The 15,018-nt window shown below is 33.3% G+C and overlaps 1 protein-coding gene across 1 annotated transcript; it reads left to right on the plus strand.

Moving 5' to 3' along the window:
- The first annotated feature begins 572 nt into the window (after nt 1-572).
- On the plus strand, nt 573-13,814 carry LOC132162250 (aluminum-activated malate transporter 8-like). The gene is made up of 7 exons (XM_059572511.1): nt 573-1,134; nt 6,566-6,590; nt 10,560-10,856; nt 11,097-11,237; nt 11,806-12,078; nt 12,179-12,429; nt 13,308-13,814. The coding sequence occupies exons 1-7, from the start codon at nt 1,102-1,104 to the stop codon at nt 13,812-13,814; spliced, it is 1,527 nt and encodes a 508-aa protein (XP_059428494.1). The 5' UTR covers nt 573-1,101.
- The last annotated feature ends 1,204 nt before the right edge of the window (nt 13,815-15,018 follow it).

The raw sequence follows: 15,018 nt of genomic DNA on the forward strand, positions 1-15,018 counted from the left end.
TCCATGTCCTGGTACCACACTAAGGCCTTACCCTCCATATGAATAGATGCAAGTATTAATCTTTGATTATAAGGGATTCTATGATAATAGAAAAACTTATTGGCCTTATATATCCACCCTGAAGGATCAGAACCATCAAACCTAGGAAATTCGATTTTAACTGACCTTGTTATGATAGCCAATTGATCATCTGCTTGCTGCTCACGCCTATCAAATCGATCATCTTGATAATACCTCCTTCCTTGATTCTGTGCAGGCTCCAGCCTCTTCTTTACCTTCTCGAACACCTTCTCGTTTTTTTTCTTGATTTTTCTTTAAGAGAGCAATTGTCTTCCATCTGGTTCATGCGTGTACCATCCGCCATGGTTGCACCTCAAGAAGCTCAGCACCAAGAAAGTGCTCTGATACCACTTGTTACACTCCAAATATTCTAGCAAGATTTGAAAGAAGAATCTACTAAAAAATGGAACGAAACTTCACTCTTTATTCAGACTCAAAGTATATTTTTACAATGATCAGTTCTAGATGATCAATCTCCTCACTACAGAAATCTGCAAGCTAAGTAACAACTACTTCTAAACATACAAGCTGATAGCCAAAAGTCTGAATGAATTCTTATTCGTAGGCTCATGCCTTTTATACAAAACACAATACTAAAATGAACCCAATCGCATAGGATCACTACTGGCCCGTTATAACAAGCCAACAGCCCACCACGTGCGTAAATCCCACTAACAGCAATCCACCGGCCCAGCTAACCAACTTCCTTCAGTTAAGCCTTCAACTCTTGCCAGCTGTACTAACAGATTGACAACACATTTGACCACGTGTTATTTCCCTTGCCTCCACTTGCACACTTCGCACCTGCTGTCCACTAAAGTTCCCTTCTTCTCCACCCTTCTATTCTTCCTTCTCCCTACTTTCAGAACACTTGCTTAAAAGACTTGTTACACAGGCCACCCCCATCTGGCTGGTTTGGGGATGGCAACCCCACGGCTCATAAGGATCAAAAGTTCTCACATCGCTGTTTAACAAGGCTCTATGGATGCCCACCTCCACAGTAAACAAATGGCTGCTGCAAGAAGTTGCTGCTAAAAACAAATGGCTGCTACTAACAAATGGATGCCCACCTCCGTAGCAAAATAAATAAAATAGAATGTAAATAAAAAATCTTGTTAAAAATTTTGAGCAAAAAGTTGAGGGAGGAAAAACGATTTTTCACCTGGATTGCCTATTTGTTGTTGGAGGCGGCTGGCGTTGGTGGACTCATAGAGAGCGCAAGATGCTGAAGAGACACGGGTTTTGGCTAGAGAGGGAGGTTTGGGCTCCTTGGGTGTGGCCGAGCCATCCCCAAACAGGCCAGATGGGGGTGGCCCCTGGCCAAAGGCCACCCCCAAATTTTTTTTCTTTTTTTTTTTTGGAAAAATATAATTTTTTTTTAAAATTAATTATATGACACATTGTGACATTTGATTGATGCTAACGTGGCGTTTCCTTAAGTTTTGGACGAAATTTTAACGGAAGTACCATCTTGGTTTTTATAAAAATCACAGATACCAATTGTGATAAAAATGAAACCTTAAAGGAAAAAAAATAAAGTGTTGAAACCCTAAAGGGCAAAAGAGTATTTAACCCATAAATAAATCTAAGGGCATTACATCCTTGGTTATTCATAGAGAGCATTACCTAATAGAGGGTAATTTGAAGAAGAAGAAAAAAAAGGCTTACAAAAGCAAAGAAGAAGAATGATCTTTCAGCTTAGTGCAATTAAGTACGAAATCATGTAGCTAATAGATGTTTAATTAACTAAATAAAGTGTTCTCTTGCTTTATGGCTGTCTTTGTCACAGGGATTAGTGGTTGACCACTGAAACAAACGAAGCATTTGAGCAAAATGGCCTTCCCCACTCAAAATGGCCTTCCCCACTCAAAATGCCCACCAAGGTTGTAAAACCATATGCTAAGGACCTCGTTCGGATTGGTCATGACGTACACTTTGAATGAAAACATTTAATGATAACATTTTATATTGAGGATTTAATAATTTCCTCCTTCTGATAAGTTCAAAAAAGGTGTCCTCTTTTTTACATTGCCACTATATATACAATAAAAAAATTAAAAATTAAAAATTATATATATATATATATCACACGAAATGATTTGACCCTAAGCCAATTAAAGAGGTGGCGAACCTTTTGCTTTACTTGTTTGGATAAAATAATTATCACATGATTTCATTTAAAAGAATTATGGTAATATATTTTTAAATCATTTTCGTGTTGAAAAAGGTGGCCTATATGTGTGCTGTGTGCATGAATTCCCGTCGGCATATTTTTAATTTGTATGGTATCGGATCTACGTCAATGCAGGTTGGTTGAAAGAAGCATAATGTGATCCCACTCTTTGTATTGATTAAGCATTACTTGGGAGGTAGTGACCTAACCCAAAGGGGTTGCTCAATATAAAAACTAATAATAATCTAAAGAGATTGATGAAAGAGACAAAGATTAAGATGGTTCTGTCAGTAACCTAGCTACATTCATATGTTAAAATCTTTTAGGCTACATCTTTCTTGATATTTGTATTTATAGAATTTTACATATGATTTGAATAATTTCAAATACAAAACATATCCCTTAAATTAGGATTAACAAATATCATTTAAATCAACATTTATCACAAATATTTCTATCCTTAACACTCACATTCGTCCCTTTTCTTTTTTTTCTTATTCTTTTTTTTTGAGAAATGATTGGTGCTAATATTTTTTTCATCTCATCTTACAAATTAACTATTAAATTTGTGCTAATGGTTGATCTATTGAATTTGTAGGAGAATAAGAAAAAAATATATGGGCAAGTTATTAACACCAATCATTTCTCTTTTTCTCTCTCTCGTCTCTTCTTTCTTTTGCATATTTTTTTGTTTGTGTATAAATATAATTTTGTAATGATTTCGTTAAAACAAATTAATGAAATTTATACAAAATTGGATGTAATGATGAATTTGATAATGGCAAAAAACAAACAAACAAAAAGATAATTGAAAATGCCACGAACAATTTTATAACAGTTTAGAACACATGGTTAATTGAGTTTTTTTTTTTTTTTTTTAATTAACCATAGGTGATGAGATTTGAAAGTTTGAACGATGTTAAATGTGGAGTAATTTCTTATGCTAATATGATAGAAGTGGTGCGTTTCTCATGTGAAATCGGATAAGCTTCTGCGCAATTGCTTTAGCCTGGCCATTGTGCCTTGGGAATGATCGCAAGTAAGGATTTGGATGGATTTTAATGCTCCAAATTCCAATAATGGTAGTCTGTAAAAATTGAACTTTATATTGAGGCTCATAGGAGAAACGAGATTAAAAATTGTGATTTGAGAAGTGCAATGAGAAAAGCATATTAGGATTGAAAAACTAATCTATCTAATTAGTCTATATTAGATATATTATCATATAAATTGGAGTGAAAAAAAAAATAAAAAATCATGATGTTAACATTCCCTTTTGAATATAAAGTAAAAGAGGTGAAAATATCTTCATGTCATTCATCTAAAAAAAAAAAAGAAATATATCTTATATGAATTTCTAAAACTAGGGCAGGCACAAGGTTGATAATTAAGGAAGCTTAATGGAATATGGTTAATAAAGAATGTATAACAAATTTATACTGACCAACAAAAGGAGGAAGAGGAACATAGCATATATAGAAGTAGATTGGCCTGAGAGAACATTGTCTATCAAAAAATGCACATATTCCAACTGCACATGTCCAGCACAATGCGTAATGCCCTCAACACTCCATCTCCATGCATCAATATCAAGAGAAAACCAAGATCATCTTTTCACAGATTGGCCGTGTAGTCCAATCATCAGTGACTACCATTATCAGCTCTTTTTTATTTCATTTTAGACCGCTTCTAAGGTCTCTTGATGTGTCAATTCTCGGGCACTCAGATGCTAAATAAGATGTTTCTCACTCGATGTTTGAAAGCATTTCTGACAATTTTCCTTTCCTTTCTTCTTTTAATTAGGATTAAGAGTGGTAAAGACCCTCCTTTGGAATTTGTATTTTTTTTTTTTTTTTTGTATATTCTTTCCTTTTTCCTTGTTTTCTCTCCTATTAAAAAAAATAAAAAATAAAAAGCTATATATCATTTTTGTGGTTGGCAGTACAGAAAAGGAAACATTTATTAGTGGATAAGACAGGCCGGGACGAGAGTACTGAAGACACATATATAGAATCCAAACACTGGTTTGCTTGGCTGTTTTACTCGGAGAATTAGGTCATGTCCATGTCACTATATATATCCATGCAAGTTGCTTCAAAGTTGGGAAATCTTGCCGAAAATTTTAGTATATATGGATGAGTGGAAAGTGAAAGAATGAAAGTTCCCATTATAATGTAATCAAGTTTAGATGCAACTTTTTATGTAATAGAAAAATGAAAATATATATTGCAACAAAAGAGAAAAGGCAGAAAAAATATACGCCAAGTTTGATACACATTAAAGGTTCGAAATATTGAATTTGTTTTGCCATTTTCCATAAAGTGTAGGTAGGAGGAGGAGAAAACGTTCACGTTTCTTCTCAATATATAGAATAGTCAATGGTAAACACCCTTTTACAGCATGTTTAAGTGACTTAATTATCATATAAATGCATAATGAGAATGACCTTTTAATTAATTTCTTTCTTAATTAGCTCTAGTGCAAGTACAAAACCACGTACCCTTTTGAACGCAAACCTAATCAAGAGTCTAATGGCAAGCTGTCTTAATCAAACAGTTAAACCCACTGATCTTAGGGCTTTTCATCATGGGATTTTAAGGATAAATTTAACATTAAACTGTCCTGGTTAACTACTGTCAAGTTAACACCTCCAAAACTGTGATCCCATAATTCGATCGTAAAGGATAAGGTATACGTGCCCACATAAGACTACCAATATTATTATTATTATTATTATTTTTTTATTTATTTATTTTTTTTGTAAAGACTACCAGTGTCTTAATGAAAATGTGCCGACTTCAAAATCCAAGAAGCTTTTGAACTTATAATTATACCATGGCGTGGCCATTTCATATCAAAGTGCAACATTGCCAACTTGCCATATTTGGGAGTAGGGCTATAAACGAGCCAAGCTTGAGCGAGCTAGAACTGTTCAAGCTTGGTTCATTTAAAAATTTCACGAGCTCAAGCTCGAGCTGAGCTCGTACCGAGCTCCAAAATCTAAGCTTGGCTCGGCTCGCTAAGGAAAATTCCTTGTGCAAGCCGAGCTCGAGCTCGCCTAATAGGTGAGCCGAGCCGGCTCAACTAATTCAAACTAAAAAAAAAAAAAAAAAAACTAACTTAGCTCAGTAAGATAGGCTTACATCCTTTTTATATATTACTTAGGTAAGAAAGATTTTTTGCTTTTTGTGAGACAACCGGATAATTAACTATTATTGTGAGAGATGTGTGCTTGATTTTATTTTATTGGTGTGGCACACTTATAAGCAAACAAATACAAGGAAAATCAAAAAGAGTTTACTCTTAACACTTAATAGTAGCAAAAAAAATGTTTAATATACATGGTTAATAGTACTAATATATGAAATTGACTTTGATAAAAAATAAATAAAAATAAAAATAAAAAAACCGTTTATTATATATACAAATTATCTAACAATTTTTTTTATATATATATTAACCAATTAGCTCTCTATATATATAACTAAACCAATTAACTAATTAGTTAACTTAGTCTAATACACACAATACACTAGTTAACTATAAATAGTTATACACTATATGACTACATTATTAATATTTTAACTATATATATTTAGTAGTTATGCTACGTACTATATAAGCATAAATACTATTTATAATATATATAAACTATTTACTAAGTTATATATATATATACACAAGTTGCTCTAATAAGCGAGTTGAGCCCCTATACGAGTATGTATCATTTAATAATCGAGTATAGTTTTGTGTCCACGAGCGGCTCATTTAATAATCGAGTCGGGCACGAACCGAGCTTTATCGAGCCGATCCTGAGCAAGCTCACGGATAGCTTTGTTCGTTTACAACCCTATTTGGGGGTGAGCTAGGATCGATCGAACGACCCTCTCTAGAATGGTTGATATTATATAAACATTTAGAACTAAAACTATTGGGATTTTAATGGAATTTGAGGGTCTAAGGATGTTTGTCCATGACAAATTGGGGTTTATGTTGAGGTTTATAATTTAGAAACAAACATTTAAATGAAAAATTCAAGGAAAAAAACAAAAACTATGCCCAAGAATATAGCAGCTCTAAAAATAATATATATCTCTAAAAAACCGTTGCTCATTCTCATTATGGTCTCCCCATGAAATAGGATGCTCTCCATTTTAATTTTTCGATAATATTTTATTTTGCTGTATTAATCATATATATTGTGCCATATTATTTAAAATTTTAAGTGATATTACAATATATATACTATTAAATTTATAAAATCTAATTTATACCATAAAATGAGACGTACGTCTACCCCTCCCCCTCCTCGAAGCACTAGTACTTCAAAAGTTTAATTTTCATCCAACACGATTAGGTAGTTTATTGGGTCCAAATGCTACTTTTTAAACTTTGAAAGTACAAATATCAAAATAATAATACTTCCGCGGAGGCGGAAGGGAGATTGAACCCATATTTTTTCCTTATTCTAATGCATGCCCATTGGGTGGGTGCCTAAAATATCAATGGAGCACTTATAAGAACTTCTTTTAAGGGTCATATCTTCTACTCTCTTGTAGGGCTCGTAATATATAGCATGACCAAACTACTTTTATGAGTTTGTTGTGGATTCCCATATCATATCTCTCTTTAGATATGGCGAAATTATATTAGTGTTCTTTCCACCTAATGAGTTGGGTAAGCCTAAATTTTGACTGTGATTTGAATAATCTATATATGCACAAAAACAATCTTCACAATTTTATACAAAAAGTTATGTTATGTTATATATATCTCATTATCCTTCACAAGTGCATGAGAGACAAGGCCGATGATCAGATATAGAGGGAGGGGTGGAGCCCCCCCAAAATAAGTAAAAAAAAATAATAATAATAATAATAAAGTTTTAAGTTTAGTTATTCGGCCCCCTAAAAAAAAAAATGGCCCTATTTTTAAATTTTTTGGCCATATCCAATAAAACTTTTGGCCCTATTCTTAATTTTTTTAGGCCACACCTATTAAGTTTTTTTATTTTTGGTCCTTACTTTCAAATGTCCATTTTTTGGTCCTTACTTTCAAATGCTTACTTTTTTTGGCCATTATGGTAGTCTTTAGTTCATAAAAAACAACCAGAATAGTTTTTTTTAATAAAAATTTTCTAAAGAACCGAGAAAAAAAAAAAAAAAAAAAATTGGCTAGCCCCCTTCCATAAAATTTTTTGGCTCCGTCCCTGCCGATGATGTAATTGGAACTACATGGTTCGATGTGTTAAGGAATGTAGCATAAAAGTTTGTGGGTATAATTTCAATAAAAGGGCTTATATTCTTTTGTCTTGCTGTATGTAATTCATGCCCTAAAAAGGGATCCATCAATAAAAATCAAGGGAAGCCCGAAAAGACAAAAAAAAAAAAATAGACTCGTTTCCTTGTGGAATTTCGGCCACCCAATTATTCCCATCAATATGTACGTCTTTGGTACCAAAAAAGAAACCATTCATGGATAACGTTGAGATAGTGTAAAAGAGGCACATATATGGAAGTTTGCTTGGCTGTTTCCCTCTTGATTCATCCATATATCTTGAGCGTGGGTGAACAGAGAGTTTCCTTTTTTTCCCTGTTGCATATATAAAGAAGAAGAAAAATTGAGAAAGAAATGATGATGTAATACATCAAACCATCTACTATGCTCTTCTCATGGAGATCAAAAGTTCAAAATGTTCAATTTCGTTCACCATTTTCTGTTTAAGAGTAGGAACAAAAAAGAAAGAGGCATATGATCGAGTCAGATTCTACTCACTTTAGTGATTGGTGACGTATTTTATTCGATGCTATCTATCTATATATGTAGATAAATAATCAAATAAATGAAGAGAATAAAAGGTTAGGATGTTAATTAATTAATAGAGAAAATAAATGTATATATAAAACGTTGAGTTTAGCACTGCATATAATATGATCAGTTTTGTTGTCTAATTAAACATTTTTGGGTTACTATATATATAATTAATTAATTAATTTAAAAAGATGGTTATGGAGAGCTCTGAAAAACAATTTTATTATATTTCTGGCAATGAGTCATTTGTCTGCTTTTCCTCTATTTCTTTTTTGCTTTATCCTAGTTTTCCATTGTCATCATGTTGTCACCATGACCCAATTGTGATGCTCTCGATCTCTACTGCACTCTTAAACTCATTGCAATAAGTAGTGGCCATTTAATTTAAAGATCAAACTTTCTTTTCTTTATGAAATGCAGGCATGCATGCATACACTAAGTTTTGTTGTCATACATTTATTTTTTAATTAGTTCACGGCCACCTCCTCTAGTGCCTGAGCACTTATTCATGGGCTCACACACAAAAACAAAACAAAATCAAAATCAAAAACGAAAAAAAAAAAAAAAAAAAAAAAAACCTTATTCATGGATTTAACCTATATATAGTACTTAGAACATCTAGCTTCACACTAAACAACCATATGTCGAATGTGAATTTACATGATCAAGTTCCAAACTTGAGTTGACATGTTGGAGTAATATATTAATAATAGGGTTGTTTTAGTTTACTAAAATATAAATTAAATGATCACATTCATCGATTCCAAAAGTTTAAGTTTATTAGGAATAGTAATATAATACTCTCCCACACTTGTGAGCTAAGTCAATTCATGGATTCAACCTAGTACTGACAACATCTAGCTCCAAACTGATTTAACATTATCAAGTTCCAATCTCTAGTCCAGGATGAATAATGGGTTAATTAAGTTCGTGTAATATATTGATCATCATTGGTCTGTCGTCTCAGTTCAACTTCTAAGGAAAATGACTTTTGGATAGTAATGGTAGTTAATATAACTATAATGGCTTTGTTCAAGGGAATGGTAATTAAGTTTTCTGCAGGGGTATAATGACCTTGTTTAATTTAGAAGGATAAGAGTAATTAAGCAATTCTGCAATATTATACTTCTCTTAGAAACTCCTGTTGGATTGATCAGTTTTCTATGAACTCCATGCAAGTTAGGTAGACATCACAACTCTCAAGTACTTCCAATCCCTTGTAATCGATCAAAGCATGAAGAATTTCATTTTCTCTTCGTCATTCTCTTCCAAAAATTCAAGAGTATCATAATCAAAAGGCTTAAATTCAAATCTTGTTTTTGTTATTTATTTTTCATTTCAACTAAATATTCTTCGTATTAGACCTCATTTATTCAAGATAAGTTTGAACTCGCACGTGAAAAAGAGTATTAGAACATTAATAAAATAATTAAATTTATCACTTGTTATTAATTTAATCTTTTGAGATAAGCGATGGTTTAACGCCGCCCATTTGTTTTATTCATTATTTTATTTTATGCTTCTTCTTTTTATTGGTCAGCACCTTTAATTTATTTCACTTGTTTATTATTCTGTAATGCATTGGCTCAGCAGATTCTTTGGTGACAGTACTAGAATAATCTTTTAGTTATAGGCATATAGCTTCATCACTCGATCTTCTTTTCCTTTTTTCATCTTTCTTTAACTTTCATGTATACAAACAGGTAAAAAAAATAAAAAAAATAAAAAATAAACAGAAACAAAAATGGCTTCCTCCATTCAAATCGACAGGCACAAATACTATTAGGTCAACAAACTGATCGAGTCAACCCTTTCATTTCTTTTCATTCTTTCTTTTTCTCCACAGCACATCAAGCTCAGGAGATAGTGGGATACAGTGCATGTCATGTAAACTACTGCGCTATTTTCTAAAAGCTACACCTTAACCCTCTCTCTCTCTCTCTCTCTCTCTCTCTCTCTCCCCTGTGGGTACGTAGTGGGCCGAACTCTTTTTGTTCAGAATTGTAGACTGAACTCTTTAACTTTTGTTTTGAATTTTTCGTGGGCTGCTGTTTGTAGTATCTATTTTATATATATTTTGTTATTTTTCTTATATTATTACAAATTAATCATTAAATTTATGGACGTATGCACACCATACATAAATCAATGGTAAACCTTACAAATCTAATGGTTAATCTATTGAATTTGTAAGAGAACATAAAAAAAAAATATAAACAAATTATTGACACAAATCATTTTTTAAATATTTAAAACAAAAACATATATATATGAGTATTTTCTGGAAGAAAATATTTGTCGTCTCATTTTACAATACCAGACACCAACACATGTGTCCAATAACGCATTGTCGTCAATGCGCACCCAAGTTTTTCCCCTATAAATATCCCGCCGCAGCGACAGACACGCACCAAGAGGCATTTTCTCCTATCAAGCATCTGGCTTAATTACTTGGAAAGAAAAAAGAAAAAAGGAAATCAATCCACCTCAAAAGCTCTTGCTTGCTTATTATTAGCCATGGAAATTGATGAGCCTGCAGCAACTCAAAAGAATGCCCAGCTCTTATTAGCCCGTGGATGGGGCTGGCTCAAGGGGTTGCTAGGGAAGTGCATGAACAAGGCTGTGAAGGTTGCAAAGAGCACAAAGAAGCTTGGACAAGACGACCCGAGACGTGTCATCCACTCCCTCAAGGTTGGGCTGGCTCTCACGCTGGTTTCCTTGTTATACTATTGGAGACCTCTCTATGATGGTTTTGGGGTTTCAGGAATGTGGGCTGTGCTCACTGTGGTAGTAGTCTTTGAATTCACCGTTGGTAAGCAATTTTTTTTTTTTTTTAATTCTTTTTTCAAACCGGGATATTCAGGGCTTCGCCCGATTAAATCGCCATATCAAACCTTAAACGCGATGTTTCGAAACATCATATATAATCTAGTGACTTACTACTCGATCGAGCTCAAATTCACCAAATCTCAAGTAGGAAAAATATATAGTTAGTCTACTAGCTTGTTGCATGTTGAACTAATGTACGTGTATGTTTTTTTTTTCCTTGCAGGTGCAACCCTCAGCAAAACATTAAATAGAGGATTTGCGACATTTTTTGCTGGTGCTCTCGGGCTTGGAGCTCAACATTTAGCATGTCTCTTTGGCGACAGAGGACAACCCATTGTCCTTGGGACCCTTGTTTTCTTACTAAGTATATTTCTTTACACATAATTTACTTAATTATTCATGCATGCTTTACCGAGAAACTTAAGCAATAGATCTATAAGGAAATTTTGGGCATTCCCACATATTTTTCATATTCCAAAATTAATTTTCTTCCATATATATACTCTACAAAAGCAAATTCCGGGCAAGTTGCTTTTGTTAAATCACTACTTGTACCAAAAGTTAAATTAATAAAAAATGATAAATTTAATAAGTAAGGCCCAACACATAAAAATCGAGCGGGACTAGAATTTAAGGAGAGAGGAGACAAGACTAAAAGAAATAAAAAATTTGGGGGGGTCCACTTCACAAAAATGCCGAATATTCATAAGAAATTTTTAAAATTTTGTGGCATTTAATTTTAAATTTTGGAGGAGTACATAATGTTTAAATTGAAATAAGAGATAAATGACGAAGACAATGTTTAAATTCAAAATTTTTACTCTGATACCACGTTAAATAACAATTTCATGCCCCAAAATTTTAACTCAATAAAAAAATAATAAATTTAATTATTTAATTAATGTTCTAACAATTTTGTTGTGATATTGCAGCTGCAGCATCATCATTCACTCGATTCATTCCACGAATCAAGGCAAGATATGACTATGGGGTGTTGATATTCATATTGACATTTAGCTTGGTAACAGTCTCGGGTTATAGGATTGAAGAAATCTTACAGCTAGCCCATCAAAGATTCTCCACCATACTCATAGGCGGAGCCACCTGCATACTTGTATCCATATTCGTGTGTCCGGTTTGGGCCGGCGAAGATCTTCACAAACTAATTGCTTCAAATCTAGAAAAGCTCGCAAACTATCTAGAAGGTAATATATACATAATCGGTATATTATTATATATTTGATCTTGAAAATGCATGTTACGAAAGAATTGAAGAAGATTGACATGATCATGCATGATTTGCAGGTTTTGGAGGTGAGAATATTGAAGGGGTTGTGAGTGATGATGATAAGAAACTTCTTCAAGGTTATAAAAGCGTGCTAAATTCAAAAAGCACAGAAGAATCGTCGGCGAATTTCGCAAGATGGGAGCCTGGCCATGGCCGCTTTCAGTTTCGTCATCCATGGAAACAATACCTCAAGATTGGAGGCCTTGCTCGGAAATGTGCTTACCATATTGAAGCCCTTAATGGCTACGATATTAACTCTCATATTCAGGTATGTATAGTTATACTAAATTGTTAATATTCTTTCTACATGCAAAACTATTTTTGCTTTTTTATATATATATATATATATATATAAAGGTTTTATCAAATTAACTCAATTTCATTGAACATGTTTTCCACTCACTTTTTTTTTTTTTTTTTTTTTGGTTAATAATGGCTCGTTTTTTGAAGTATGTAACGTGTTTTAAGAATTAGACTGAGTAAAATATATGGAAATTTTTTTTATTTTGAGCAAAATATGTTTAAATATTAATTTAAATGATTAAATTTATTATTTTTTATCACTTTAATTTTTTGGGATAATTGATAATCTAACGTAATGTTATACCAAAAGTGGTGAATTTGTTAAAGGGTATTAAAATACTATTTTTTTTTTTTTTTTTTTTTTTAAACTTTTGGCTGTTGCTTTCCTCAACTTTTACGTTGTGTTTTGAGAAGACCACCAAAGTTTAAAAGCTCTCAATTTTGCTTTTAAAACTTTTTAATTTGATGCAACTTACTTCGTCTGTTAGGGTTTAGCTTTAAACCAATGTTAAAATTGATGAAATTACCTTTATATCCCTAAAACTTTTATAAAAAATCAAATTTACCATTAATTTCACTTAACGTCAAATTCTCAACCTTCCCATGTACGGACATGTCAAAAAAAAATAAAAAAATAAAAATAAAAATTCCTAACGTAGGAGTAGATTACATCAAATTCAAAGTTCGATCAGTGAAATTAAAAGTTTATAAACTTTATGCGGTCTTTTCAAAACGCGTGGAAGTTTATATTTCTTCTTTTTTTTCTCTTTCTTTTTTTGAAAAAGTAGTGATGTAAAGAACTATTAACAAAAGATTTATGAACTTTTGATGTTATTCTTGCAGGAACCGTCGGAAATCCAAAATAAAATACGAGAATCAAGCAAGAAGATGAGTTCAGAATCCAGCAAGGCATTAAAAGAGCTAGCACTAGCAATAAAAACAATGGCAGACCCTTCAGCGGCCAATCCCCATGTGGAAAACTCTAAAACCGCCATTAATGACCTTAAAACAGCACTCAAAGCTGCCACGTTAGAGAATGTGGACGTTCTTGCAATTATTCCCATTGCCTCGGTTGCTTCAATACTAATTGAAATCACTAGATGCGTCGAGAAAATCTCCGAGTCGGTCCACGAGCTTGCTGACCTGGCACATTTCAAGAGCGTTGACCCCAGTGTATCACCGGAGAAACCGCTACTACTTCATCGTGGAACCGTAAAACCTGTACTTTTGGAAGGTGACAGTGACAGTGACGACCACGTTGTAATCACAGTGCATGGAAACTACGTGGATTCCCGAGAAAACGAGGTTACTCAGGCGCCAAACACTGCTAAACGTCTTGGTCAGGTGTAAATATCTGTTACTGACAAGTGATTATTTTTTAGAATTGTCGAAGGAGGAGGAAATATGAGCAAGCCTTCCCTCTTTATGTATTTTAATCTTTTATAAATTCCTGCTCGTATTTTGCTTATTAGCAGAAAAGCAAAAGAAGATTAAAATGCTCTTTGTAGAGGTATATATATGGTGCTCTGATTCAACCATATTTGAATGGCTAATGTTCTTAAATTTGTACATCTTTTCAACTCGTCTCTTAATTTGTACACCTTTTATGTGTATCGTTAATGGCATATTCAGCTGTCAAATTTTTCAATTTTAACTTAAAAGCTATTAAGGTGCAACTGTGCTACTCTACTCACGTGTACAGCTCTTTGGACAGCTCTTAGGACATGTCTTATGAGTGTGATTTCAAGTGCTATAAAGAGCTTTGGGTTCTCTCACTGCATATCAATTAGCTAGTATCAGAGCCAATGTCATGGGTTCGAACCGTGGGAGTATCATGTTAAAGGAGGGATTGTTGATGTACAATGGTACCGCTTTGCTCAAGTGAACAGCTCTTAGAACATGGCTTACACAATGCGATTTCAAATGTCATAAAAGACTTTAACTTTTCTCACTGGACATCAAAATCTTTAAACATGGAGGAAGTTGAAACAAATTTGAGTTTGCCTGGCCCATTTTGCTTCTATGTTTGTAGATGGAACGTTCAGTGGTTCACAATTAAGAATGAATTGTTAAACTGGTAAATTATGTGCACAATATGGAGCACGAAGAGCAACAAAAATAAAATACCTTAAAAAAAACTTTAGATGGACCACAAGGTCATAGATTGATTGATTCAATTGTGCCAATTTAGCTAAACTTTGAGACCAACCAAAAGACAAGACTAGGTCAAGGTTAAAAGTTGCTTAATTATTCCTGTTTGGAAGTTCATGCAGGGTATCTTGATGCAACATAAATATAGTGGATCACAAAACAAACAATACTAGATTAACAATCATTCATGATTTTTATAAGTGCCGCACGGTGTCTCATGGGTGTAAAGAATACTGCCTAACTGCTACATTGAAGAGTAGCCTAAACAGAGTGAGCTGCACAAAAACAAAAGGGAGAAGCCTCACAAGAGGAAGAAAAATGAGAAATATAATATAGAGAATTTGAGAAGCGCGTGCAAATTTTCTTATTATTTCATGCTCTCTTTTAAGTGTTAGGATTAGAC

This window comes from Corylus avellana, chromosome ca9 (genome assembly GCF_901000735.1).
Source record: "Corylus avellana chromosome ca9, CavTom2PMs-1.0".
Taxonomy (NCBI): Eukaryota; Viridiplantae; Streptophyta; class Magnoliopsida; order Fagales; family Betulaceae; genus Corylus; species Corylus avellana.

What these genes read in the sequence shown, in the direction of transcription:
- LOC132162250 (XM_059572511.1), top strand. Translation starts at nt 1,102, where the DNA reads ATGGCTGCTACTAACAAATGGATGCCCACCTCC. An exon ending in ACAAATGGATGCCCACCTCC is followed by an intron (nt 1,135 to 6,565) that starts GTAGCAAAATAA and finishes GTACTTCAAAAG; the next exon opens with TTTAATTTTCATCCAACACG. An exon ending in GCTCGCAAACTATCTAGAAG is followed by an intron (nt 12,079 to 12,178) that starts GTAATATATACA and finishes CATGATTTGCAG; the next exon opens with GTTTTGGAGGTGAGAATATT.